Source organism: Nycticebus coucang, chromosome 18, assembly GCF_027406575.1.
Source record: "Nycticebus coucang isolate mNycCou1 chromosome 18, mNycCou1.pri, whole genome shotgun sequence".
Lineage (NCBI taxonomy): Eukaryota > Metazoa > Chordata > Mammalia > Primates > Lorisidae > Nycticebus > Nycticebus coucang.
Genome location: NC_069797.1, coordinates 37,352,883 through 37,379,227, shown reverse-complemented (window position 1 = coordinate 37,379,227; position 26,345 = coordinate 37,352,883). Strand labels below are relative to the sequence as shown.

At 52.9% G+C, this 26,345-nt stretch overlaps 1 protein-coding gene across 2 annotated transcripts in view; it reads right to left on the bottom strand.

Moving 5' to 3' along the window:
- Positions 1-4,864: 4,864 nt before the first annotated feature.
- The window catches only part of TMEM132E (transmembrane protein 132E), a 63,189-nt gene continuing 41,708 nt past the window's right edge, over positions 4,865-26,345 (bottom strand). Inside the window, exons 3-11 of one of the 2 annotated variants that reach the window (XM_053570203.1) lie at positions 16,341-17,268; positions 14,726-14,872; positions 14,236-14,428; positions 13,301-13,444; positions 11,175-11,303; positions 10,717-10,922; positions 8,326-8,614; positions 6,619-6,810; positions 4,865-6,042 (exon numbers count right to left, since the gene is read on the bottom strand). In XM_053570203.1, the coding sequence (XP_053426178.1) occupies positions 4,996-6,042; positions 6,619-6,810; positions 8,326-8,614; positions 10,717-10,922; positions 11,175-11,303; positions 13,301-13,444; positions 14,236-14,428; positions 14,726-14,872; positions 16,341-17,268 (3,275 nt within the window). In that variant the 3' untranslated portion in view covers positions 4,865-4,995. The remainder of the gene's footprint in view (positions 6,043-6,618; positions 6,811-8,325; positions 8,615-10,716; positions 10,923-11,174; positions 11,304-13,300; positions 13,445-14,235; positions 14,429-14,725; positions 14,873-16,340; positions 17,269-26,345) is intronic. The other variant, XM_053570204.1, reaches the window with a different exon arrangement.

The window sequence follows — 26,345 nt, the reverse complement described above, 5'->3', positions numbered from 1 at the left end:
CCTATTCTTGGCACTCTATGAGATCAATGGCAAGGATTTAATAAACATTCACTGAGCCAATGTAGCAGGAGGAAGGGCCATAGGGGATGGCCTCTGCTTCCCAGTTTCTCTTGCTCAGTTCCAGTAGCTGAAGGGACAGCCAGTATCCCAAGGGAAAGGGCTGGGCATCTCTGCTTATACCACCAGCTTTCCAGATAAGCCCAGCTCTGCATCCTGCTCAGGAAGGCCTGCTGCTTGTCTGCTTTGAGAGGTTGGATGTTTATCTGCTATGACAGTCTGCTGGGGGCAGAGTTCCCAGTGCAAGATGGAGTGTGGTTTGTTTAGCAGCGGCAGAGAGGCCAGCACCTATGGAATATTCATGGTCTTCCATCTGCCCCCAACACTAGCCACCATCTGTGCCTTAAGTGGAGGCCCCACAGCCTTGCCTCCACCACTAAGAACATCAAATCCTTAGAGATCCTTCTCTCCTCCCCTCTCACCTGCAAATCTCCTCAACCTCCTTCCCCTTTGCTTGCCAATGTCATCAGTTGTCTTAGGATGTAGCAAAAAGCAGGTAGAGTTGGAGCTGTCACCAGGTCCCTTCTAACCTGGAGACCGTGGGTGATTACTTGGTCTCTCTGTGTGCTTGTCTCCTCATCTACAAAAGAGCAATAACTCCTACCTTCTAGGACTCTTGCTAGAAATACAAGTGTTGAAGCAGCAAGGCCTCTTCAGGGATGTCAGTGGATACTGCCTAGACATGGTGATTACATGTTTTCACAAATCAGCAAATGAGGGCTCAGAACTAGTGACGGGCTGAAGGCCATCTAGCAAATGCACTGTCAGATGCCAGCAGTCCCTACCAACCTACCTTAGAAAGTTTTGTCCCTTCAAATTAGAGTGAGCTCCTTCCTTCCTTCCTCTTTTTTTTTAAGACTGAGTCTCACTCTGGAGCCCTGGGTAGAGTGCCATGGTGTCATAGCTCACAGCAACCTCAAAATCTTGGCCTCAAGTGATCCTTCTGCCTCAGCCTCCTGAGTAGCTGGGACTACAGGCACCCACCACCATGCCTGGCTAGTTTTTCTATTTTTTGGTAGAGATGGGAGTCTTGCTCTTGCTCAGGCTGGTCTTGAATTCTTGAGCCTCCCGCCTTGGCTTCCCAGAGTGCTAGGATTATAGGTGTGAGCCATGGTTCCTGGCCCTAGAGTTTTCTTTTCTTGCCCATTTATTGTATTTTCAATTTTATCAATTTGGCTCCAACCCTTCCTCTCCCACCTCCCCAAAGCCTTCTCTTAGGGGAGCACAGTGCCTGGGGCATGGTGGGTGCCCTGTCAATATTGGATGAAGGGTTGGCAGAGTGTTCAGGGCTGGTATGGAGAGGCGGTAGGCAGTGGGCAGGCTGGGGTGGGGCATTTGAGCACCTGGCAGTGACAGGCTCCGGGCAGTTCCTCCACATCTCTCACTCTGCCTTCTCTGGCCCTGGCTGTCTGAGCAATCTCATTTTGGTAGCGAACTGATTCATGGGCCTGGCTCCCTGGTGCTCCCTGAGCAGCTCTCTGTCAATAACTATTCTTTACAAGGTCCCTTGATTCGCTTTCGGGGTTGAAGACAAATTTTTAAAGAGGAGTGCAGTGCCAGGGCCATTCCAGAGGGGCTGTTAACTTAATGTCCCGCCTCATTCCCGCCAAGCCTGCTCCCGCTTGAACTCCGCAAGGGTCAGGAGTTGATGCTTCTAGCAATTGCTTTGGTGTTCTTGCATCCGGACAGGGGGTGAGGAATGCAGGGAAAGGGACACAAATTATAGGACAGGGTGGCAGGCATGGCTCTGGCTCTGTTGTGGGGTTTGCTGTGTGACTTTTAGTCAACTGTTCCTCCCCTCCAGGCCCTCACGTGAAAGCCTGGAGGCCTGCTGGCAAACACCATCACTGTAGTATCCACTTCCTCCTGGGGGCCACCTGGTCTCTGAGATTCATTTGGAAAGCGGTCGCTGCCATCAAGCGAGCAGCAACTTCTGTCTCCTTCCCATCATTCCCACTGGGATAAAGCAGTGGGCGTATCCCACAGCTTAATATTGTTTGCACCCAGCTGTCTGTTCCTGCTACTGCCTGGCTCGGAGTCTCATCCTTCCTGCTTGCAGCTTCCTCCTCACTGGTCCGCGAGCCCCTCCATCCTCCTTCCTTTACCCAGGGAGAAGGAAATAGCTGTGCCTCAAGCCTAAGCCTGATTCCCAAGTCTATGCTGAACCTATCACACCCTCACTGGCCTTCATGTCTTTGCATATATTTTTTTTTCCTGTCTCCTCTATCAAAAGGGACTCATATTTCAGGCATACAGAAAGCAAATGCAAAGTCATAGCCGCAAAATAAAGTGCAAAGTGTGGAGTATGTAGCCTCTGGGTCTTCACACCCACTTTCTGGAACAACCTTGGCCTTATCCTCAGCAAACTCAACTTGAAAATGTGTTCTCCCCTCTTTCCCGGTGGCCCTCCAACCCAGGCCCAAGCTCCATTATCAGCCCAGGTGAAAGCTGACTTGTCCATCTTCTGCATGGAGCTGCAGGGTCCTTGAGGGAAGCCCAAGCTTTGCCTCCCAGACTTATAAATAAATGGCAACATGTTCCAAGTTTAATACCAGCAACCCTACCACCACCCTGAACATATCCCCAAGCCAGGATATTCTCCTTTGACTCACATCTATGCCTTCCTCCATCTCTCTTACAAGAACCCCAAGGGGATGACTTGGGTAACATGATTTCCCATAGTGATAAGATGTAAGGTGAAATATACAAAAATCCCAAACATGGGATAATTTGAAAGCCATTTACGATTAAATTTGGTCTTTAATTTGCTAGGCAAACATTCATTGAGTGCTTGCCAATTCCAGGCATCATGTTAGGAAAAATGGGGTTAAGAAAAATGATTGAGACCCCCATACCCCTCTAGGAGCACACAGTGTGTTTTTTGAAGAGCAGTGTGGTGTTCTGGGAACTCAAGAGCCTTCCTGCCTGGCCCCCTACACGTCTTGGGTAGAGCTGTCAGTCTCTAGCTTCCTTTCAGACCCATGCCTTGCCTCAACATTCAAACCTGGTTATAGCGAAGCCTGTTCATTGAGATGTTCTATGTGCTCTCGGATGCCTGGAGCCAGGCAGGGCACTTTGCATACATGATCTCACTGAGTCCTTATACCACCACCAGAGCTCCTCAACCTCCTTCTGATCAGCTCAGCAGATATAGTGGAAGGGCAGGTTTCCTTCCTTGATAGGCAATGGCATATTCATGCAGCCCCAGCTCTACTGCTGGCTGTTTCCCTCTGAAGGCGATTGGTACCACCCCTTGTCCTCAGGCCTGGAGCTCCTGTACTCCCCTGGGTGGTTGACTGGCTGGGGAGTTGTCCAGAAAGTGCTGTGGGTCATCCCATATCCTCCTGGAGTAGAGGTGCACCCCAATATGCTTGTGCTCCCTTCTGCCTGGCTGTCTAACATGGTGACCCCCGAGGCTTTCCCTGGGGGGCATCCTTGAGACGTGGTAATGGGAAGGAACCTCATTTGAGAGCTGGGATGCAGGACTCTGGAGGAACTCAGGTGGGCACATCAGCCTTGCCACCTCTCTCCTTATTTTCTTGTGCCCTCCCCATCCCCCAAGTAATTTCTCCCTAAGTCCTGAGTGTTAGCCTTCCCTCCTCAGAGACAGTCATGGTAGAGACTTAGAGGAGGTACCTCTCTGTAGGGACACATTTCTGGGTCAGCAACTGTTCTATCCTTGGATGTGGGCTTCCCACAGCACCAGAGGGTCTGAAAAGACTTGAATGTAAGGGGAAGAAGGGCAGGACCACAGCCTGGTCAGTCCAGCCCTTTCTGTCTCATGTCACATGGTGTGCCTGTGGGGTGGGGGGAGTGTGTTTGTGCACTCACGGAAGCACTCAAGGAAGAGACAGAGCCAGCCACCAGGTACTGTCTGTGCACGGGAGCTGTTGCCCCCACCTCCAGTCTGATCGCTTCCCTTTATTTAAGAAAAATCCGACACAGTGGTGGGTAGAACCCCAGAGGAGAGTGGCTGTGGGCCAGGGCAGGGGAGACACTTTGTCCACCCTTAAGTCCCTCACAGCACTCCCTGGTGCCACCCCCCACCCCCAGATTATGTCCTGTGGGGCGTGGGTGGCTGCCTGCCCTGCTACACAGAAGGGAGGAGTGGTGGCAGAGCCAGGGGCGGCTAAGGCGTAGTAGTGTGGACCCCGCTGTGGGGGAAGGGGAGGCAGAGGCACCCAGGTCTTACGCCCTGGGGTGTGGCTGGCTACAGAAGGTGGAGGACTCCCCGCTGTAGGTCCCTGCCCTTGGGGCAGAAGAGGGAGTTCTGTGTTCTTGAGAACTCTGGAAAGTGCCTGACTTGGCACCAGACCTCTCTGTACAGTCAGCTCCCAGACCCTGGGAGGCACCCGGAAGCCAGCAGATGCTACAACGGTTCCCCTACCCCCAGATACTTTGTCCACAGCAAGATCCTTGGCAGGGCAGGCAGCCGCCTCCTCCCCACCCTGCAGGACAGAAATCCCTGAATATTGGTGTGAGAAAAGTCTTTGTGCAGCCTGTGACACAAGACCCCCTCCCAGAATAATCCCCCCCCAACACACAGGGGAACGGCAGGGGACATGGGAGGCGGGGCCGGAGCACAGTGTGGGCCCACCCGGTCCCCAGCTTGGCCTCCTCGTCTCACCCTTGGGCAAGGTTTGCCTAAGATTCGAGGAGGGTTGGAAAGGGTGGAAGGAAGGCTGGGATCTTTCCTCCTCCCTGCAAGCCACTGGAGGAAGAGCCCTCCACCTGCAGGGGGCAGAGGAGGGCGACGGTGTGAGGGGCTGGAGGAGCAGACACGGAGGTGCCTGCCCGCACTGAGTGGCACTGAGCTAAGCGGCAGGGGGCGGAGTGTAAAATCAGTTGGCCGCCCCAGTCAGTGAGAGCTGAGGGTCCAGGCTGCGTCCCACCCAGAGCAGACCTGTGGGGGCATCCCCGCCACCCCGGATGGCGCGTCTAGGCGATCTCTTTGATTCTGCGCATGTAATTGTGCAGGTCCGGGGGTGGAGTGGGCCGCGTGGCGCCCGCCACATCCGGGCAGCCCCAACCCAGGTCCTCTTCGTCCTCCTCGTCCTCTTCCCCGGCGGGCACCGAGTCATAGGCCAGATCCTCTGAGGGCAGCGTGGTGAAAGTGGTGAACTTGACCCGCTTGCGCTTGGAGGTGGGCGAGCTGGCGGGGTCCTCGGCCTGGTCCCGGGCCGAGCCGCCCGAGGAACCGTCACCCCGGCCGTGCACCTGGCTCTGGACGCTGGTCTGGGAGCTGCCGCTGCTCTGGTGGTCTCCGTGGCAGCAGGCGGGCACCGTCTCCAGCGGGTTGCCAGGGGGTGGAGAGAGCTCCCCTTGCACCCGCAGCGGCTGCCCGTTGCCCAGGAACACCCAGTGGTGGGAGTGGTCCATGCTGGTCTGGCCCTCGGGCGGGATGCGCTTATGCCGGTAGCGCAGTACAAAGACGATGCAGTTGATGAGGAAGACCAGAATGGCCAGGCAGAAGACGCCCAGCAGCGCGTACATGCCGATCTCCAGGTCGGTCAGCCCCCGTGGCATCTGAAGGAAGCCGGTGGGCAGCGGCAGGAAGTCTTCTGTGGGCGGCGCAGTGGGGCTGGCGGTGCCTGGGCCCGGGGCTTCCGGGGCCGGTGCTGCGGAGCCAGCTCCTCGGGCCTCGTCCTCGCTCCCACCAGGCCCTGGCTGGCTGGGACCCGGGTAGTCGTAAGTAGGGTCCTCCTCGTCCCGCCCAAAGTGCACCCGCAGGCCCACGGGGGTCGTGGCCAGCACACTCTTGCGCTTAGTTTTCTGGCAGCTGTCAGCAATGGTTAGCTCCGCCCGCAGCAGCTCCCCTGCTCCCTCCGCCTCCGCCACCACCAGTGGGAAGGCCCGATCTTGTGTCACAGTGGCCACTCGCTCATCCAGGCTGCTCACCAGCAGCCCGTAGTCCCGGGGGCTGTAGAGGGAAAGTGGAGCCGTGGTGCCATCACTATAGGAGAGCCAGAGGCTCAGGAGGGCTTCCTGGAAGAGGAGAAGGGGTCAGACATCAGCCAGTGGGATCAGCTGGCTTCCCTTTGTTCCTATGTGAACAAAACCTTCTAAGAATTGCTTTTCCTTCAGATGAGAAAGCAGGTCTGAGAGAGAAGCAATTGCCCTGGGGTCATGGAGCAAGTTAGGACAGAGGGCTGCTGTGTCCTGACTCCTGGCTCAGTGATCAATGCCCATTTCATCACTTCTCAGGGCCTCCCACCTGTCACGTATCTACTTTTGTCCTGTGGTCAGTGTCCATGGTGTGTTGTTGGGGATCCAGAGACGGATGGGGGTACTTCCTGGGGGTGGGGCCTTATGTGATTCCAGTAGGAACATCCTCAGTAGAGTGTCTCAGGTGGCAAGGACAGCAAGCATGACCTTGCCCAGATCCCCTGTGCACAGTGGGGCCCTGGAGAGGGACAGGTTTATGGGGCATAGAGGGTGGACATAGCCTCCATTACCTAAAGCCCTAATTTGGGACTTGTGTAATGCAAGGGCAAGGCAGAGCCCCCAAGTCCTCCTTCCACACCCTAGACTCCCTGGCTGGTGGGCTGGGCAGTCAGTTACCTGCTTGAGGAAGCTGAGTGTCTGCTGGGCGGCTGTGGTGGCCAGGATGGTGTGGCTGCTCCCAGGGCTGGGCCGCAGGGAGAGGGCCAGGCTGGCCACCACCTGGGCCTGCAGCTGTGTGATGCTGACCTTCTCCTCTGTCACCGTCAGCAGCGTCTCCCCAAGCACAGCCTCTGTCAGTGGGGACACAACCTGAGACAAAGTGGGGCAGAGGTGGGACAGAGGCAGGACAGTAGCACCCTGCATGCAAGATTCTCAGCCAGGGAGGAAGCCTAGCACTGCGGAAGAGGGGCCCAGATGGGTGGGAGGTGATGGGAGGCAAGACCTGGGTCCGCTTTTGGTCTGCAATCAGGAACCAGGGTCGAGAGGTCAAGAGAGGGCAAGGCAAGAAGACAGAGGAGGGAGGTGGGCTGATTGTAAGGAAATCAGCCTTGGATAATAGTGAATGATGTGCAACCCCCATTGTCACGGAGGGGACTGTGGCAAACAGGAGAACTCATGCTCCTGTGAAGGGGGCACCAGTATGGACTCCAATTGATTGTTGCCTGGTGGGATTGCAGGCTCAGTATTGCTAGGTTATTTTTTAAATTTTTATTTACTTATTTATTTTTGAGACGGAGTCTCACTCTGTTGCCATGGGTAAAATGCTGTGGTGTCATCACAGCTCACAGCAAACTCAAACTCTTGGGTTCAAGCAGTCCTCTTGCCTCAGCTTCCTGAGTAGCTGGAACTACAGGTGACTACAGGTGGAACTACGGCCACCTCACCTAGCTAGTTTTTCTATTTTTAGTAGAGATGGGGTCTTACTCTTGCTCAGGCTGGTTTTGAACTCCTGAGCTCAGGTGATTCACCTGCCTTGGCCTCCCAGAGGGCTGCACCTGGCTGCCAGATTTATTTTTTTATTTTTTAAATTTATTTATTTTTATTGTTAAGTCATAGCTGTGTACATTAATGCAATCAAGGGGTACAATGTGCAGGTTTCATATACAATCTGAAATCTTCTCATCAAACTGTTCAATGTAGCCTTCATGGCATTTTCTTAGTTACTGTATGTAGGCATTTGTATTCTGCATTTAGTAAGTTTCGCCTGTACCCATTCTAAGATGCACCATAGATGTGGCCCCACCCATTACCCTCCCTCCACCAAAACCTCCCCCCTCCCTTCCCCTTCCTTGGCCCTTTCCCACAGATTTATTTTTTGTAAAACCAGAAATCTAAATTTTTTTAAAAACGAGAAAGCCCCCAATGTTTAATCAATCATTTTATAAGCAAAATATGTCTGTAGGCAGATTCTAGTCTATGGGTCACTACTTAAAATTTCTTAGGTGGATGATTTCTACTCAGACATTGAATTGTCTGGGCAGAAATAAATCAGGGAAGGTTAAAGTTGAGTTTCTAGATTCCTGAACTTGCCTTCTTGGCCTGTAGCTTCATTAACTCCCACCTGTCCCCTTCCGTGGTCAAGGGGTGGTCTGCCTGAGTTACCCACACCAAAGGATGGTAAGGCTGGGAGTGACCTTTACCATGATGAAGCTAAAAGGGCTTGACTTTTGATGGTGGAATTTCAGAGAGGGAAAGGTGGGGAAGCATGTTGTGGGGGCCAGCTGTGTTGCTCCCCACGACTGAGGCTCTAAAGACACCTGAGTTCTCCATCCACAGGTAAACAAGGCCCTTAACCTTGCCCCTCTGGACACAGCCCATGCCTACCTTAAAGGGAGTGGTGCCTGGCTCCAGGCCTGCCAGTGTGCTGCTGTCCACCATGTGTGCCACTCGGGGGTCACCCACCCGCATGAAGTCACTGACTAGATCAGTGACCTCCACCAGCCAGTCGGGGCCCAGCATGGTGACCACCTGGTCGGTGCCCTCAGATGATGTCGTGTGGAACTGGGTGAAGACCTGCAGAGTGGCATGCTGGTACTGCAGGGTGCAGCCACGGGTTGTGCTCTGCCGCCGCTCCTCCTCCTCCTCCTCCTCATCCTCACTCTCCCGGGCTGACCTGGGGTGGGAATGTAGGGGTAGTCACACCTGGCCCCATGGAAGCCCCTCCCCCTTGTCCTGTGGCTCCTCCCTGCTCCCTGTGTCTGGGATCTGCAGCCAGCCAGCCTCTTCTCCAGCTCATGCTTCCTCCTCTAAGTTTAGAGCCAGCAGTCCCTGCCTTTCCTCTCTTCAAAAGTTACCTCCTTGAGCCTCCCTTGTCCCTCACTGCCTCTGTTTGGCTTAACCCCTGTCTAGGAATAGCTGGCGTCAAACGCTAACAACTGTCACCTCTTCTTCAACACTAAGCATGTACCTGGCACGGTTCTAAGCTCTAAACTGGAGCAAAGAACGCCAGGAAGTTTAGCTGAGTTAGGTCCTGCAGTTGTGTGGAAAGCATAACCTGTAGGTGATGAACTTGGCTATTTAGTTGAGGAGATACTCAAGCAATGTGTGGAAAGTGCAGCCTGGTTTCCTTTTGTTGCTTTCAGTAAAATGTGAGAGGAGAAACATAAATTAATAAACTGTCAAGCAAAAGGGAACCTGAACTTGATGCTTTGGGAAATTCTCAGGTTATGCAAATTGCAAAAGATGCTAAAATCAGGAGGAAATTCATTGCCAGGAAGGTATGCTCTGGAGAGAAAGTCCAAATTTCTCTGTGATTAGTGCTTTGTTAGTGTTTTGGAAAGATCAAACAACCAGAATGTTCACTCGCACCAAGGGCTCTGTAACTTGTATCATCTAACTGAATCCTCACAACAATCCTGTGAAGTGTGTTATTGGCCCATATCACAGATGAGGAAACTGAGGCACAGTAAGGTTGTATAAGTAGCACAAGTTCACACAGCTATTAAATAGCAGAGTCAGGATCCATCCCAGGCTGTCTGGCTTCAGAATTCATTTACATCCTGGCTACTCAAAGCAGGATCACTAGCCCCGGGAACTGGCCAGAAATGTAGCATCACAGGATTTACCCCAGGTCCCCTCAGTCAGAGTCTGCATTTTAACAGGATCCCTCGGTGACTCATGTGCACATGGCAGTTTAAGCGGCTCTGGCCTCCATTACCTTGCTCTTCCAAATCTCTGCTCAGTTGAACTCAGCCCAAGTCTCCCTTGGCCGCCTGTTTTTCTTACCACCTGCTTCTCTCCAACCCTACCCCTTCCTGCTCTTAGCTGCCTGCCGCTTTTCCTCTCTCTTCCCTGTGGGGCCTTTCTCTCCTGCAGCTCTCAGTGGGTGAGTGGAATGCAGTGAGTACACATGGATATGGCCTGCACCCCTGCAGGAAGCTTAGGGCTGAGTCTCTGTGTGCCTATGCTCAGCACTCACCAGTGTGCCCTTGGTGTGCCCAGGCCGGAACACAGGTGTACGCATGTGTGTGCTCCTGTGTTAGTGCGTCTGCTCCATTCTGTCTGCCTGACTGCTCTCTCACTCTGCCTCCTACATCAACTCCTTTCCGCTGTCCTTTAAAAAACTCAGCTCACACCTGTAATCCCAGCACTCTGGGAGGCTGAGGCGGGTGGATTGCCTGAACTCAGGAGTTTGAGATCAGCCTGAGCCAAGAGTGAGACTCTGTCTCTAAAACTAGCCGGGCATCATGGCAGGCACCTGTAGTCCCATCTACTTGGGAGGCTGAGACAAGAGAATCACTTGAGCCTGAGAGTTTGAGCTTACTGTGACCTAGAATGCCATGGCACTCTACCAAGGGTGGCAAAGTGAGACTCTACCTCAAAAAAAAAAAAAAAAAGACTTAGCTTGGAGTCACTTCTTCCAGGAAGCCTACCATGACTCCTGGAGGAAGAGGGGATTTTCTCCTCATGCCACTTGATTCTCTGCACACAGGGCTTCCCATGCACTGATACTCTGTGCCATGTACATGGCTGCCCCCAACTCCAACTGAACTGAGAGTTTGGCTGGGTCAGGTACTGGCCACCCTCACCCCACCTCTTACATACTTGGTAGTGCCTGGCACATCGTAGCTGCTCAATGAAAGTCTGTTGATTACGTAACTGACCTACAGACTGTATATCACTAGGGCCTTGTGCATATATACAGATCAGACTGTGTGCCACAACAGTGTCCACCCATGAGTATCCCAAATATTTCCCATGTGTTAGGGGCTGTACCTCCGGTCAGGGAGGATAGGTACCCTCCAGCCCTTCACTTGGCTGAGGCGGGCATCTGAAAGCTCAATGTGCAAGGGCAGCTTGGGGACCCAGACTGTCATTTCCAGGGGGGCATTGAGGACATCGTAGCGGAAGGTGACCCTGGCGTTCATGGACCCGCGAGACTCCTTTCCGCTCACAAACACGTAGTCGCAGCTGCTGGATACCTGAGGGAAGGGAGGAATAGTTGGCAGGTCTTGCCCCACGGGTCTTCCCATGGGGCAGTGCAGAGGAGTCCTGGGAGGCTGAAGGGAAGAGGCCAGGTGGGAGGAGGGGCCTGCCTGCCAGCTCCCATTCTGGCTTCTGCTCTCTCTGCAGAGATCACCCCTTGGTGCCCACTGGGGGAGGTTCTGTTACCTGGCAAGGAGCCAAAGGACAAATATTTTTATAAGTGCTGTTTCCACTGGCCAGAACCATACCTTGGAGGAGGACCCAGCATGAAGGGCCTCTCGGGGCTGGGTTTCCTCTCCCAGCATGACTGGAACCAGGTGTTTGGCAGGTGTGGAGTCCTCTCCTCCATGATACAGAAGAGGACATGAGGTGCTGGACTGGGCAGGGAGGAAGCCGCAGTGGAAGAGATGGGGTGAGGGCAGGCCTGGTCTACCACGGCCCCCTGGCATGGCTGCCCCAGGAGAATGGACAGCTGGTGAGGGGGCTGCTCTAGGGGAGGGAATGGGAGAGGAAACCTCAGGACCAGAGAACCCCAAGCACAAGTGAGTGGATGGCTGCCACCAATGGATGTGGCTTTTGTAAAAGCATGCCCACCTGGATACCAACTCGCATTCTTAGAGGTTCCCTGGATAGAAACCACATGGTTGCTAAGTACATCTTGGTGGGCAACTGTGGCCATTCACAGAGGTGTCACTGCAAGTACTTCAGGGCAAATGCAGATGGGTGTTTGTGTTACATGTGCCCACACACATCTGGCACAGATCCAATGTGCATATGCATCTAGCTGTACCTGCCGGTGCCTGGGAGCCTGGGGTGTCTGGGGGAGGCCTGCTGTGCAGAATTGGCTGATGATGCCCTGAAGGCTCTGTGGGTTAGAAGAGAGGCTGGGACCATGGCTTGTCCCTAGAGATGAGCCCTTGAACCATCCTAAACCCTGCCAGTTCCCTTCAGCACCTCAGAGTGGGTGGAGGGATGTGGGGACAGTAGCCCTGCCAGCAATGCTCAGTTCCCACTTCAGAAAGCAGAGAATTCCATCTGGAGGCCCACAAATTCCATTTACAATGTGGCAAACTCCATAAAGAACCTGAATGTATTTCACTGAGATTTGTAACCAATCCCATTTAGAATCTTTGCTAATTCCCCTTTGTATCTAAGCCATCATGATTATTTATTCTGGTCTGGTCCGGGGCTGGGGCACGAGAGCTTGGGTGGCAGAGAAGGTGCTGGCTGACACCCTTGAGAGCAGGCCTTTCTACCTGTCCTACCCTCTGGCAGTAGAAAGCCCCATGGACCTTGGTGAGGCTTCTCTGAAGGAGGTAATGGGATGTCCTGGGCCATCTGCTTTGGCTCCTCGAAGGGCCATCCTTCCTTAGATCAGGGATGGGTGAGGTGAGCCCCAGCACCTCCAGACCTGTAGGACCCACAGGCAGAACATGGAGAGAGAGAATAGCGCAGGGAGCCCAGGTGAGCGGGGGTATACCCGCATCCCCACTGCCAACTGAATAGTTGACAGGAACAGGAAATAAATCTGTTTGCCGAGTCATCTGATTTTGGCACCTGCTGGAGGCTGGCACAGCAGATGTCTGCCAAGCCCACAGGTACCAGGACATCTTCTCCTGTCACTGCCTACTCTACTTCTTTGTCTCTCGAGCTTGCCTCTGACTGCTGTCCAAAGCCAGGGGAGAGAAGAACTCTGGAGCCCCTCTGAGGAGGCGGCAATGTGGGCGCTGAGTCAGACAGATGTCCTGTGTGCCGGGTTGTGGGGGACTGGGACCAGAGCAGTTCCTGGCTGGGAGGGGCCTGCAGGAGCATGTGTGCTGGTAGTGGGGCCGCCAGTGTACAAGCTTCACTCTGGGCCTGACTCACATATTTCTGGGGTTCCCTCCCTGCCTCCACCTTTTTCCTGTGACCACCCACACTGGGGTCAGGGCAGATCTTTGAGGGGCTCACTTCCCCCACCTGGCCCCTGTTGCCTTGCCCCATGTCTGTCACACATCAGGGCTCAATAATGACCTGCTGGGTTGAGTTGAGGTTGTCAACATGGCCTTTTCCCCTCTGGCCTGGCAGACAGTCTCTTTCTTATTCCTATAGGAAGCCCTCTAGGATTGGCCGGAGCAGGACCAGAGGCTGAGAATGGTAGCACCGTAGAAGTCAAGAGAGACTTGGGAATGAGGATTTCAGAAAGGTGTGGTGAAGCTTAGGAGGAGGAAAGCCCATGTTGTGGGAGGAAAAGGGAGGGGCCTTCACTGCAGCAGGGTGATCCCCCGGGCACAGGGAGGTGTGAGTCCAGTCCAAAGATGGGTGAGAGTGAGCCGCCTGGACTCTGGTTGGAGGTTCTGCTCTTCTGAAGGCCCCCACCTCCAGGAAGCCTCACCTTAATGATGTCCTCATTGTCAGACTCGCATTCCACCAGGGCGGAGACATCTAGGACCAGACCAGTCACCTCGATGGCAATGACTTTGACTGGGATGGCCACTGTCCGGCCAGTCAGGATGGCTGTGTTGATGATCTCTGTGTCCTACAGGGAGGAGAGGGTGAGGGGGCTCTTCCTGTGGTCCCTTCTCTCCTGGGGCATACCAGCCAAGGCCCTGGCTCCTCAGATACCCATCCTTCCCCTGAGGATACTAGCACATGTGTTCAAGGATCGCACCCACCTGGCCTCATGCTCCTTCTGAGATGGTCTGCTCACTTGGCCTTCAGAACCTCAGAGCCCACCTCCCTCTGCTGCCAGGACACAGCCCTTCCCCGGGCCTCTGCCTTCTCCTCTCAAGCGGCTTTCATGCTCCTCAGGACTCACACAGTGATGTCCAGCACATTCATGTGGCCCAGGATTGGTCCCAATCACCCTAGCTGGTGCCGGATGATCATTCCAGTGTTGTTACCCCACTACACTCTTTCTAAACCCACTGCTTCTTTGAACAAACCACTCACATTCCTGCCACTGTACCTTTGCTCACATGACCCCAGACTAGGGTACTCCCCTCATCTCTGAGAGCCCTTATTCCCACGTGACCTTCAATTGCAAGGCCACCTCCCACTGCAAACTTCACAACTGGGTGTCCATGTAATTTTTCCCACCTCTGCCTCCCTCGGCATGTGCTGTCCTCCAGGCACCAGGTGCAAATCACCCCCTGCTTCCTGTGACTGCACGCATTCACACCTGGGCGCAGGAGGCAGTCGCGCCCACGTGCACAGACACACACACACAGACACACACACACTTCATCTGTACATACCCCCGGCTGTGCACATCCTGCCACATGCATGCGTAGACACAGGCATCCATGGCCCAGTGACCTGCCCACTCACCATGGCCAGGGGCAGGATGGCCTGCACATCCCGCTGGATGACTGTCAACTCAGTGACTGCCCGCTCCAGGTCAGGCAGGGCACCATGGCCACGGTAGTCGATGTGCCACATGATTCTCCGCTTGACTGACTGGCTGGTGAAGTTCTCCATCTCAAAGTCCAGCTGCAATATTTCCAAGGGCCCCTGACCCTCCCTGCCAGAGTTGAGAAAGGAAGGGGAACAGTTGAGGAAGGGTTGGCAGCAGCTCAGGAGCTCAGAATCCCTCAGTGAGGACATAAGTCCTCCTTGGTCTCTGCTCACTGGGGCCCTCTGAGCCTTCTCTAGCCCACCTGATGTGCTCCAGCCCCAGGATCGTGCTGAAGAGCCCAAACCCCAGAGTCCCCATCAACCAAGTCTCAGCCCTCGGCAAGCCTCTTCCATCAAGAATTTCCCCCACCCCACAGGTGGCTGCCCTGAAAAGAGGTGGGTGGATGCACCACCTCGGGCTCACCAAGAGGGCAGGGGGGTCCCCTGAGCCCAGGCTACGTCCACGGTGGCTGTTGAGTGCTTCGCCCCAGTCAGCAGCTCTGAGGTCACGTGCCACTGGCCACTCCGTGACTTGGTGCCTAGAAGAGTCACTCCCTTCTTGGCCTTCACCCTGGGACAAATTGGGAGGAAGAAGTGGAAGAGGATCAGGCTAGGAGCCAAAAGCTTCCCACCTGGCCACCCCCGCTAGGCTGGGCTTGTTATGGGGGAATGGATGAGCTAAGTTACCCTGAGTCCTACAGTCGATGTTTGAGACTGATTTGAGAAATCTGGTATTGTGGTCAGAACCTCTGACCCTCAGTGGAAGCTGCAATTCTTTCTATCATATCCCTGCCCAGTCTTTGCCTGATTTCTGCTTATGTACCTTAATGAGGAGACTCATTACTTCTGTATATATCACATTCCTTTTTCAGAAAGCCCATCTTCCCTGTATTTAGCGGAAATATAACAGCCATGGGTTCTGCTGGGGCAAGAGAGAACATTCCTCCTCCACCTTAATTGTAACGTTCTTCAGAGAACTGGAGGGGTGTGTAGGTGTTTTCTGAGCCTTCTTTTCTCTAGTTCCTCCGATTATTTTTTGCCATTGTTACAATCACTTGATAGCCTAATGCCCCTCCTCTGCAAAGCTATGAACACACAAAGTGTAATGTCCTACCCTAAATATAACACTTCAGCTGCACTCAATTATAATTAACACTAACTAAAACAGGATGATCATCACCTCTCTAATTCTACAAGCCCACCTCCTATGAATGCAGCCCAAGATCTCTGATGACTGACTTAGTTCATATCTACATTCAGGTATCAACCACTAACGCAGATATGATCCTGTCTCAGAACATTTGAACTTGTAGGTAGTATACTCAGGAGAGAAGGCAATACTTAAGAAGCTGGAGGCTAATGGCAGAGTTCCAGGTCCCATGCATAAAGCCTGGTAATGCATTTTGCTGGAGTCTTTCCTATATCTTACGGAATCACCCAAAATGCCTCAAACCGTTGATTTCTACTGTGAAGTATCATTATGTTTTGTGGGGATGTGATAGTGTTTAAGGCATTTTTGAATCTGTGAACTGTGTCCTTGTCAAGGTGTAGAAAGAGCTGGACTCCCTAAGAATTTTTCTCCCAACTCTAGGATTAGGGAAAATGTCCCAACCCCCTCCCCCCCACACACATTCCTCTTCATCTTTTCGGTCCCAGCCAAGCAGCTAATCTCTGATTTCTATTTGGCCTTGGTTTCCTCATCTGCAAAATGGGAGAGTTGCATCAGCTTGTGTCTAAAGGGCCTTCTAGCCCCGATTCTGTCATTCTAGACATCCAGGCATGTAAAAACTGACATTTCCTCTTTACTATGATGCCATTTCAATGAGATCTGGAAATGGGGCAGGAATGTTCGTTGCCATTAGGCAGGTAAGAACACCAAAGCTCAAATAACTGAGGTGTCTTCCCAGGGTGCTCCAGTGATAAACTGAAGAGCTGGGGTTAGATGCTGGATGGGGATCCAGGTGGGAGGACCGCTTCCCCCAAGAGTCAGGCATGTACTTGATCTGGGAAGATAAGCCAGACCCCTGACTGGGGATTACCTGAGTGTGAAATGTTCCAGGCTGGGGCTGGAGGGCGAGGAGGAGTTGGGGGCCAGGTACAGGAGGATGCTGAGCACCTCCCCGGGCTTGAGGGGTCTGTCAGGCAGGCGGATCATCAGGTTGCTGTCCAGCCTGTGCTCCTGCAGGGTCCTCCTGGGAGGCGGGCGGAACAGGCTGATGCTCCCGATGCGCAAGAGGGGGTGCTGCGTAGGGCTCTCTGCCCGGGCGCCTGCGCCGGGCCCGAACCCCCGACGGGAGCCCCCGCAGCCCCCAGACGCGTCCGGGGCGTGCAGCGTGTAGTAAAGCTCCGCCTGCTGGCTCTCCCCCGCAGCCTCCGGCTCCAGCCCGTCCGACTTGCGTCGGGCCGCGGGCGGTGCAGCTGGGGCCGGGGGCCCGAACCAGGCCAAGGGTAGCTCGGCCCGCACCAGACACGTGGCCAGGCCCCCGCTGAGGCGGCAGGAGCTCTTGACCTCCCGCGCATCCCTGAAGGCGTGCAGGCGGACACAGGGCAGCCGCTCGGAGACGCCGAAGTCATCCCAGTCCCGGCCGGCCACATAGAACAGCACCTGGGCCACGGGCTGCGAGGCGGGCACGCGGGTGCGGACGATGAAGGCCCGCACCTTCCAGTTGACCGTCAGGCGCTCGGGGATGTCCAGGGTGCTGGACGGCTGCAGGAGCTCCCGCGCCACCACCTGGCTGGTGGTGAAGGGCCCCAGGGAGACGTTGAGGACTGGCAGCTCCTTGGTCTGGAACACCACGAAGGGCTCGGAGCGCTGCAGGGAGCCGTTGGTGACTGCAGGTGAGGGAGGCCGTGCCTCCCGCAGGAAGAAGGCCAGCCTCGTGTGTGACAAGCGGTAGCTGACGGGCAGCACCGGGCTGGCTTGCAATCCGGGTGGGCTGGGGCTGGCGGGGTGGGAGCGGCTGGAGGCTGCAGACAGAGGAAAGAGGAGGCCAGAGTAGTGAGGAAGGCTGCACCAGGACCCCAGGTGCAGCCTTCCTCACCAGGGCACCCCAGCTCCCCACCTCCCACCCCCCCCCCCCCAAAGGGCCATCCACTCAGCAAGCTGCAAGGTCTCAGCCTGGCTCTCTGTCCTCTGGTGGGCCCCAAGCCTGGCGCCACCTCTGCTGGTGTGATTACCCTCCTGCCATAGCTTCATTTCGTTATCTGTGACATAGGGGTAAAGCTAATCCCATCACAAAGCCTCGTGAAGCTTCAGCTTGATCCTCCGGTGTCCTCACCTATAAAATGAGTATTAAAATGATTTCCGCCTCAAAGTGCCATTGTGAGGACTTTCAAAGCCGTGTGCACAAAGGGCTGAGAGTGGGCTCCGGTGCCGACAAGAGTTAGCTCTCACTCTGATCGTGGCACCCCTGCATGGTGCTCAGTGCTGGACAAGCGTTAGCTTATTTGATCCACGGATCAATCCTCTGAGATGGGTATTACTGTGATCTCCATTGACTCAACCAGTTTTCTATCAATAACTTCCTTTTTGAGTGCCTACTCTCACATCTTACAGATAAAGGAACTAAGATGCAGGACACTTAAGTAACTTACCCAAGTCACGTGGGCAAAGGGGGCCAGTGGCTGGATTCCAGCCTGGGGCTACCTGACTTGGAACCCATGCCCTTTATTACTACAGGGCCCATCTCTCCTCCTGCTCCCTCTCACTACATGCCACATAAACAGGAAATTTATCCTCAGTTTCTCATACCTAAATATGGGCCTTCTTCCTCCTTGGGCTCCCACACCCCACCCATCCAGGAAGCTTGGTTCTAGCAACTCCATCTCTGACTGTCCCCTGTCTACCATCCCTAGGCCCCTGCCCCAGTTCTGCCCTCACTCCTGTCACTATGACAACCTAACTCTGGCCAACTGGGTTTCCCCTCCCCCACATGACGCCAGAGTAGTCTTTCTCCTGGATAAAAATCAGACCTTGTTGCCCCCTGACCCTCAGCTTCAAACTTGTTGGGCACTGTCAAGGAACGGGAAGGACCCACGATGGAGGTTTAAGGTTTGAGGCTTAAGATCCTATCCTGGATCTTCCTATGAACCTCTCCCCGAGTTTAAAATCAGGACAATAGTTAAGAGTAATGGTGGTCTCAAAGGATGCTGTATTGCCCTTTGTTTTGTTTTTGAGAATCAAACAAGAAAGCATTCTATAAATTGTGCAATACAACATGTTCCCTAAAATCCAAATTCACTTTGCAACTGAGTGTGGCATTCTGGGCCCCTACATATGGCTCCGGGTTTTTTTCTCCTGGGACTCCCCCTACCAAGCCCCCATGGGCAGTGTAAATGGACAGTTCACTGCCATGGCACTCACCCCTGCTCTCCTCTGCTCACAGTGCACCCTCTGCATTGAAATCTCTCCTTTGCTCTCTCTGCACATTCAAGTCTGAATCTCCCTCCAATGTCCAGCTCCAACATCACCCCATCCATGAAGCCCTCCAAGGTGTGCCCTCAACTCCGGAGAATTTCCTCACAGCTTTGTCCTTTTCTAAGGAGAGCTCCTATCCTGCCTTTGTGTGGGAATTAGTTATCTACAGGGCCTTGCCCCAAGCAAGCCATCCACAAATCATAGCCAGACCACATTGGAGTGATTTTCATGGGCCTCTGTCTCAAAGCAGAGACTCCTAGTCAGTACTAGAATGATGCTTCCAACTTATGCATATTTATCATTTTACTACTGTTAATTAAACCTTGACAGTTTCACTAACATTCACACCAGGTTCCTCACAAAGGCAGCAAACCAAAATGTTCCTGCTCTCGGGCGGCGCCTGTGGCTCAGTCCGTAAGGCGCCGGCCCCATATACCCAGGGTGGCGGGTTCAAACCCAGCCCCGGCCAAACTGCAACCAAAAAATAGCCGGGCGTTGTGGCGGGCGCCTGTAGTCCCAGCTGCTCGGGAGGCTGAGGCAGGAGAATCGCTTAAGCCCAGGAGTTGGAGGTTGCTGTGAGCTGTGTGAGGCCACGGCACTCTACAGAGGGCCATAAAGTGAGACTCTGTCTCTACAAAAAAAAAAAAAAAAAAAATGTTCCTGCTCTTGAGGCTTTGTGTCTATATCCTATTTTTTAAAAGTCTGTAGTTTAATGAGAAAAGATTAGTCAATGGGTTTGAGGCACAACAGAGGTCCTTGGGTCAGCTGTTTTAAGAGGTGTGGTACCTGCGGAGCAGCCTATAGGAACAGCTATGGAAACTGCTGGCAAGAAGGCTGGAGCCTGATGATGGGGTGGAGGTGTGCAGGAGAGTCTGAGATGAGGACAGGAGGTTTGCAGTGACAAGGAGAGCCTTCCTGGCTTCTGCCCCATTAGTCCTCCTGGAGTATCTGAGAATGTGTCCCTGCAGCCTGGGGTATACTGGCCCCTTGGCTTGCATGTGGGAATCTAGGTTAATGGCCCGAGCTGGGTATAGCAGCCAACCAATTGCCTTAGAAGCAACATGAAGCAGGCAGAGACTTTGGGACTCACAGTCAAGGCTTCCCCCTGCCTCAGACTCAGCTGGGCAAGTTGCTTCCTACTTTGAGCCTGTTTCCACCTCTAAACTTGTGGTGATGACATCAGTCCCACCTATCATTGGGGATGTTGAAAGAGGGACATGCTCTGTGAACCACTGAATAGCCTGGGGCAGGTGTGGGGTGCTACTTCTCGTGGTGGTGACAGCCAGGGCCTGTGAGAGCCATGGCAGAGATGGAGAGAGGCCTCATGTTTGTCCTGTAAATGCTCGCTATCCAGGTTGGGGGTGGACAGAGTGGAGATGTGGAAGGTCGGTATACTGACCCAGCCCTTGTTATCCATCCCCAGGAGACCCCAGAGCTGCTAAGTGGCACTTAGTCCACTTTGCTCTCTCTCACTTTCCCAACTTTGCCGCTGACCATCTGGACCCCTTGGAGGCACACTGGGGGCAGAGGCCACCAGATGGGCACCAGACTCAGAGGACTGTAAAGGGGGGCTAGGGAGACATAATCACATGCCCCTGCCCTTGGGGGTAAGGAGCTGGTCTGGCAGAATCAAAACTGGGGATCCTTCAGACCATCCTTGGTGTTGTCTGAACAGGAGATTTCTGCCTCAGGGCCTTTACATTTGCTGTTCCTTCTGCCAGAAACTTCCTCCTCTTGAAATTCACATGTTTCTTGCCCCATTTTTCTGCTCACTCACGTTCTCCGCACCCCATTTTTTGTTCAGGAATATCCTCCCTGATCATTGCATTTAAAGCAGCTCTCACCCCCTATCCAATCTCTCTCTGTCCTTTTTCCTGTTTTATTTTCTTCATAGAACTTATCAACACCCAACTGTGTGTTATATGCACATATCTGCTGTCTCTGTCCACTAGAAATTAAGCTTCACTGGGGCACATACATCGCTTTGCCTCTGTTCTGCTGTAGTGCCTGGAACATGGCCTGTACACAGTAGGCCCTCAATGCATTTTTGTTGAAAGAATGAAAATCTCTGAATGCGCTGCCTGACACTGGGGTGCTGTGGGGTAATGAGTTCCTCCTCAATGAGGCATCCAAGAAGGGGCTGGGTGGCCTCTGCGGGTGGGAGAGTCTTGGCCCTGTATATAGGGGCTCTGGACCTTTTCAAGGTTTCCAGATAAGGAAACTTTGCAGGTAAGGAAACAGTTGACATTCAGAAAGGGGAGCCAGAAAACTAACCTTCGGGTACTACAATTTTTAGCTTAAGTCACTGTGACCCATAGCACTCCCAACTCTCACACCATGTGTCATTCTATTAGGGCCCCCCAAACCCCAGGACTAATCTCTGCTCTCCCACTCACTTACTCTGGAGTCGAAAGGATGTCTCCTGACTCTGTGGGCCTCAGCTTCCCTGGAACCTTCTCATGTGGCTGGGGAGTGGTAAGGCCAGATTGCTGGAGTCGGCAGATCCCTTGGTCAGTCGTCTTCAGACACTAATGTGTGCGCACACATGTGTGCATGAACATACACTCTGGCCTACATCTTGGCACAGAGGTCTGACCTCCAGACATACAAGCTGTATGGTATGGGCTTTCTGGAAGGTTCCTTGACCAGATATGGGATAAAGATGCTGGGAGGCGGGGCTGACTGACACAGAGCCTGAGGTGAGGCCAGGTCCAGAGGTGGAGGAGAGGAATTTCAGAGGTGAGGTGCCCACACCCTGCAGTGGACCTGTGTGTGTGTGTGTGCATGTACACATGTACACACACACACACAACACACACACAAAAGCGGTATGCGCCTGCCCCCTACCCGGCAGCGGACAGCCCACGACAGATCTGCAGACCTGGTTCTGAGGCCCCGCCCACTCGGCTCCCAAGCTGCAGGCCCCGCCCTCTGCACTTCCGTTGTGGCCCCAGCTCCCTTTGCAGAGCAGACTTACTACTTTACCCCTGCTGACCGCCTGGGCTCTGCCTCAGGAAGTCGGAGGTCTGGCCCTGAGACACCCCCTGGCTACCACTCCTGACAGAGGGGCTTCTCCAGGTCTTCTCTGGCTCAGGATGGGGTGTTACTGACTAAACTGGGACTGCCCCATTCTTACACTGATGTCTGAACCCCTAGTATCTCAGAATTTGCTGGTATTTGGAGACAGGATCATAAAAGTGATAATTATGTTAAAATAAAGCACCGAGGCTGAGTCCTAACACGACGTGACCAGTGTCCTTAGAAGGAGAAGAGATTAGGACGCAGACACACATACAGGGGCAAGATGATGTGAAAATGCAGGGAGAAGTTAGCCATCCACAAGCGAGGAGGACAGTCCCCATCAGAAGCCCACTGGCGACACTCTGGCCTCAGGTGAGAAAGTGGATTTCTGTTGGTTGAGCCTCCCAGCCTGTGGTACTTCCTCATGGCAGCCCTAGCAAACTAATGCTTGGGGATTGGCTGTTTCTGCCCCTCACAGCCTCAACTTCACCTGTATGAAGTGAAGACCCTATATGGGGGGAAAAGATGGGGCTTATCCAGCTTTTGTCTATGTGGATAATGATGGTGACTGATGTGTTCCCAGCAATGCCCATCATTCCTGGCTCTGCCACACTGTGCCTAGCAAGTGACCTTTCCCACATAAGCTGGGCCAGCTCCATCCTCCCCACAACCAAAAGAGGTAAAGGGATGAATAGAGGCTTCACCAGCCCCACAGAAAGGTGTTGGCCTACCAGGACCTGAGAGAAGATTTGCACATGGGGTGGGGTCTGAGTCCTTCTATGCCCTGCTCAGGCATCACCTCCTCCCTGAAGCCTGCCCTGGTGCCTCATGGGTACCACCTAGGCAGACAGCTCTTCTTTCTCTCTGCTACTGCTTTGCTCCAGCCAGCTCTGGCTGTGATGGATCAGGAGCCTGGCCCTGGTGCCAGTGAGATGCATGTGATTAAGAAACTGCCTCATCAGTCACATCTATGATTGTTCCCCTGGGTGCCCCTGCGAGGCCACCTCCACCACTAGAAGGGGCATACTTATTTTCTCATACCTTTGCCTTTCCAGCTGGACTGGGCTATGCCTGGACATTGCAGTGGGGCCGGCTTTGCATAGTACAAATGTGGCACACAGTGGATGCTTAAAAATGACAATTCTGCCCCCTTATGCGGCTGGGGGTGCCTGGTTACGACAATGGCTGGACAGAGTCCTCTCTCTTTTCATCTCAGGCTTGCCCTAGGTGTCTGGGAGGCGGCAGGGGCCCTCTGGCCACTCAAAGACAACCTTCACTACATATGCAGGGGCCAGTCCCTCACCCTATTAAATGAACGGACGAATTTTCCTTTGTGGAGGCTGGGGTCCAGGCAGGCTGTAAGGCAGACTGCACTTCTAATCAAGATCAGATGCCTCCTGCTTTTACCTCTTAATTGTCTCCGAATTAAAACTAATCACTTGCAAATCAGAAAAAAAAATTTATCATTAGCTTTGGTGAGTTTGGGGCTGAGGGGCACTGTGCCACGCTGGGAGAGGGCCTGCAGGGATCAAGGGCGCTATGCAGTGCTGGGAGAGGGCCTGGCCTGCTCACCTGTGTGTGATGTGTTTGGAGGTCCTTCAGCACTTGGTCCTGAACTTGCCTGAATATATGAATCAGCTGGAGCCAGCAAAACAATTGCAAACAAAGCCTAGCGACAGACCCAGGGTTGTACAATCAGAATTCCCAGGGGAGAGACCTGGTAATCTGTGTGTTTATCAAACATCCCAGGCTTTGTTATGACAGAAGTTTGGAAGACAGCGCTAAGTAGGAAGGAAGAATTGGTGAAGATGCTGAAGAGATTGTGCCAACGTGGTGTCATGTTGGCAATGCTGACAGTTAATGACGACGAGTATCCAGAGGCTAGAACTGTGCCTGGCCCATATAGATGCCAAATAAGTCTTGCTGTCAAATCTATGAATGGAGGAATGAATGAGAGGGAGTGAGAGCCATGACCAGTGCAGGTGGTGAGGATCCTAGGAGTCATATGGTTCGTGATCAAGAGGCTGAGGATGGGCTATGCCCAGTGATCCCTTCCCAGTCCAGACCTTGAGAACCATAGGGGTGGTGCGGTCTAAGAGGGTGGGAGGGATTGACCTTGGGGAAACACCCCTGAGCCAGGAGAGCCTCAGTGGAGGAAGCTGAGGTGGGTAGTGCCTAGAAGGTGGCTCTGGACTGGGAGAAGGGACACATGGGTTCTGGTCCTGTTCTTCCTTGGCTGGTGGGTGCATCTTACCTAACATGTCCCTTCTGCTCCCTGCGGCCCTTTTTCTCCACATGCAAGCAATTAATGAATGAGATCAAACATTTACTGAAGACCAGAGTGTGGTGGTGGTAAAAACTCAGGTCTTGGGAAAATTTTTTGATTTTTTTTAAAGTTGATGATACCTAGTTTAAAGAAATAGGCATTCTGCTGCTCCACTATAGGAGGGTCAACCAAGCAAGCTTTCCAGAAATCAATTGCAAAATATGTTCAAAGGCTATAAAATTGATCATGCTACTTGACCCAGGAAATCCCCCCTTGGGAATCTAATAAGCAGAAATCTGCTCAAAGATTTATATGGAAATATGTTTGCTGCAATGTCACATTTATTAGTAAAAAATTAGAAACAATCTTAAGGTCCAAAAGCAGAGCTGGCTTAAATAAATGAAAATGCATAAACCTGGATATATGCAGCTATTATAGACCAAGTTTTCAAAAAAAATTTACTCAGGAAAATGCTCACAAAATAGTGTGAACTGACAAAGCAGGGTGTCAAACTTAGGGCTATGTGGCATAATACCAATTTTATATAAAAAGATGTAGACATTAGGAAGAAACACATCAAAATGCTAATGGTGGTTATTTCTGGGGGGTGGGGAATTATAGGTGTTTGTTATTTTTTACTTTATGTTTTAATGTATTTTCCAGTTGTCTGCAGTGAACATTGCAGTATTGCTTGTAAAATCAGAAAGAAAATAATAAATGATATTAAAAATAAAGGAAAATGGCCAGTTGCAGTGGCTTATGTGTATCTGTATCATCCTAGCAGGTTGGGAGGCCCAGGTGGGAGGATCCCTTGTAGTGAGGAGTTCAAGACCAGCCTGGGCAAAAGCAAGATCTCGTTTCTACAAAAAGAGAAAAAGCCCAGCCAAATGTGGCAGTTCGTACCTTCAATTCCAGCTACCTGGGAGGCTGAGGCAGGAGGATCACTTGAGCTCAGGAGTTTGAGGTTGCAGTGAGCTATGTCAATGCCACTGCACTCTAGCCTGGTTAACAGAATGAGACTCTATCTCAAACAAAGAAACAAAATAAATAAAGTATCTGAAGCTGTTTCAAGAACTAAAAAAAAAAAAAGCAAGAAAGAATTTGTGTGGAATTTGGATTCACACAAATTCACCCTTAAATCCCAGTTGTTACCCCTTCTTAGCTGTGTGACCTTGGGCAAATTACTTAACCTCTCTGAGCCTTAACTTCCACATTCCTGCAAAACCAGGATCACAGAACCTGTTTCACACAGTTGCCATGATTAAATAAGCAAATTACTTGGTGCAGTTCCTGGTAGAATTGGTGTTCAGTGTCATTTGTTCGTTCATTCATTCAACACCAATAACCCACTGGTTATTTAGCTCTGAGAGGAGGAAAGTGCTGACCTGTTTTTCTCCAGTACTTGGTGCACTGTTTGGCTCCTGGCATACCCTCTGTCTATGTCTGTTAAGTTAAATAAGATAAGCACAGAGATGACAGGCACATGAAGCCATGTCCCAAAGGCCTCAAAAGAGGCACCGAGGTTGGGTGGAGGCCTAGCTGTTGAGGGGCCCCCCAATCTAACCCAGAGACCTCTGCAACTGGCCTGCTGTGTGCTTGGGCAGTTCCCCTCCTTCCTGTGGGCCTCAGCATCTTTATCTGGGAGAAAAGGATAGTTCCTGTGTTGCATGCCACCAGGGTGACCTAGAGGCGGTAGGGGCTATGTCTGCAGGGAGTTGTGGTGGGTTCAGGGGTGCAGGGGTCAGCTGGATAGAGGAGAGGAGCTAGCTGGACCCAGTGAGCCCTGAACCCTGCCCTCTGTACCCACTGTTGAACAGTTTATGTCTTGAGCTCATATTTTTTGCTCAGGGAGTAGGAAGGAGCTAAACCCAGCCCAGTTCTACTCCCAAGCCTGGTGTCTAGTGCGGGGCTGCTTCTGTGTTTTTCTAAGTTGCACAAAGATGCCATCTAGGAGGGTCACATAGGTAAGTCCCCACCAGAAGCTGGAGCTTCAGTAAGCTATACTGGGATGGCCAGCTCAAACCATGCCCACTGTGAAGTGAAGTTGCAGACTCCATCTCTAGGACCATCTGGGTGCTCTTCTAGAGCAGGTTATGTCTCCCCATCAACCTGGGGCCTCCCCTTTCCTCTGACCCTTATGACCCCAACACAGAAGGTCCCTGAGGGGTGCAGCCTGCGCTGGGCTGGGTGGGGGAGGGGACTAGAGCTCCAAGGTCAGGGCCTGTACCAGTGAGTATGTACTAGCTAACTGGTGCATATGGCTACTCCCACTGGGGGTGGGGGGAGGAAGAGCCCCTGATGCCTCCAGCAGCCCCCAGCCCCCAGACGGCTCTCGCTCAC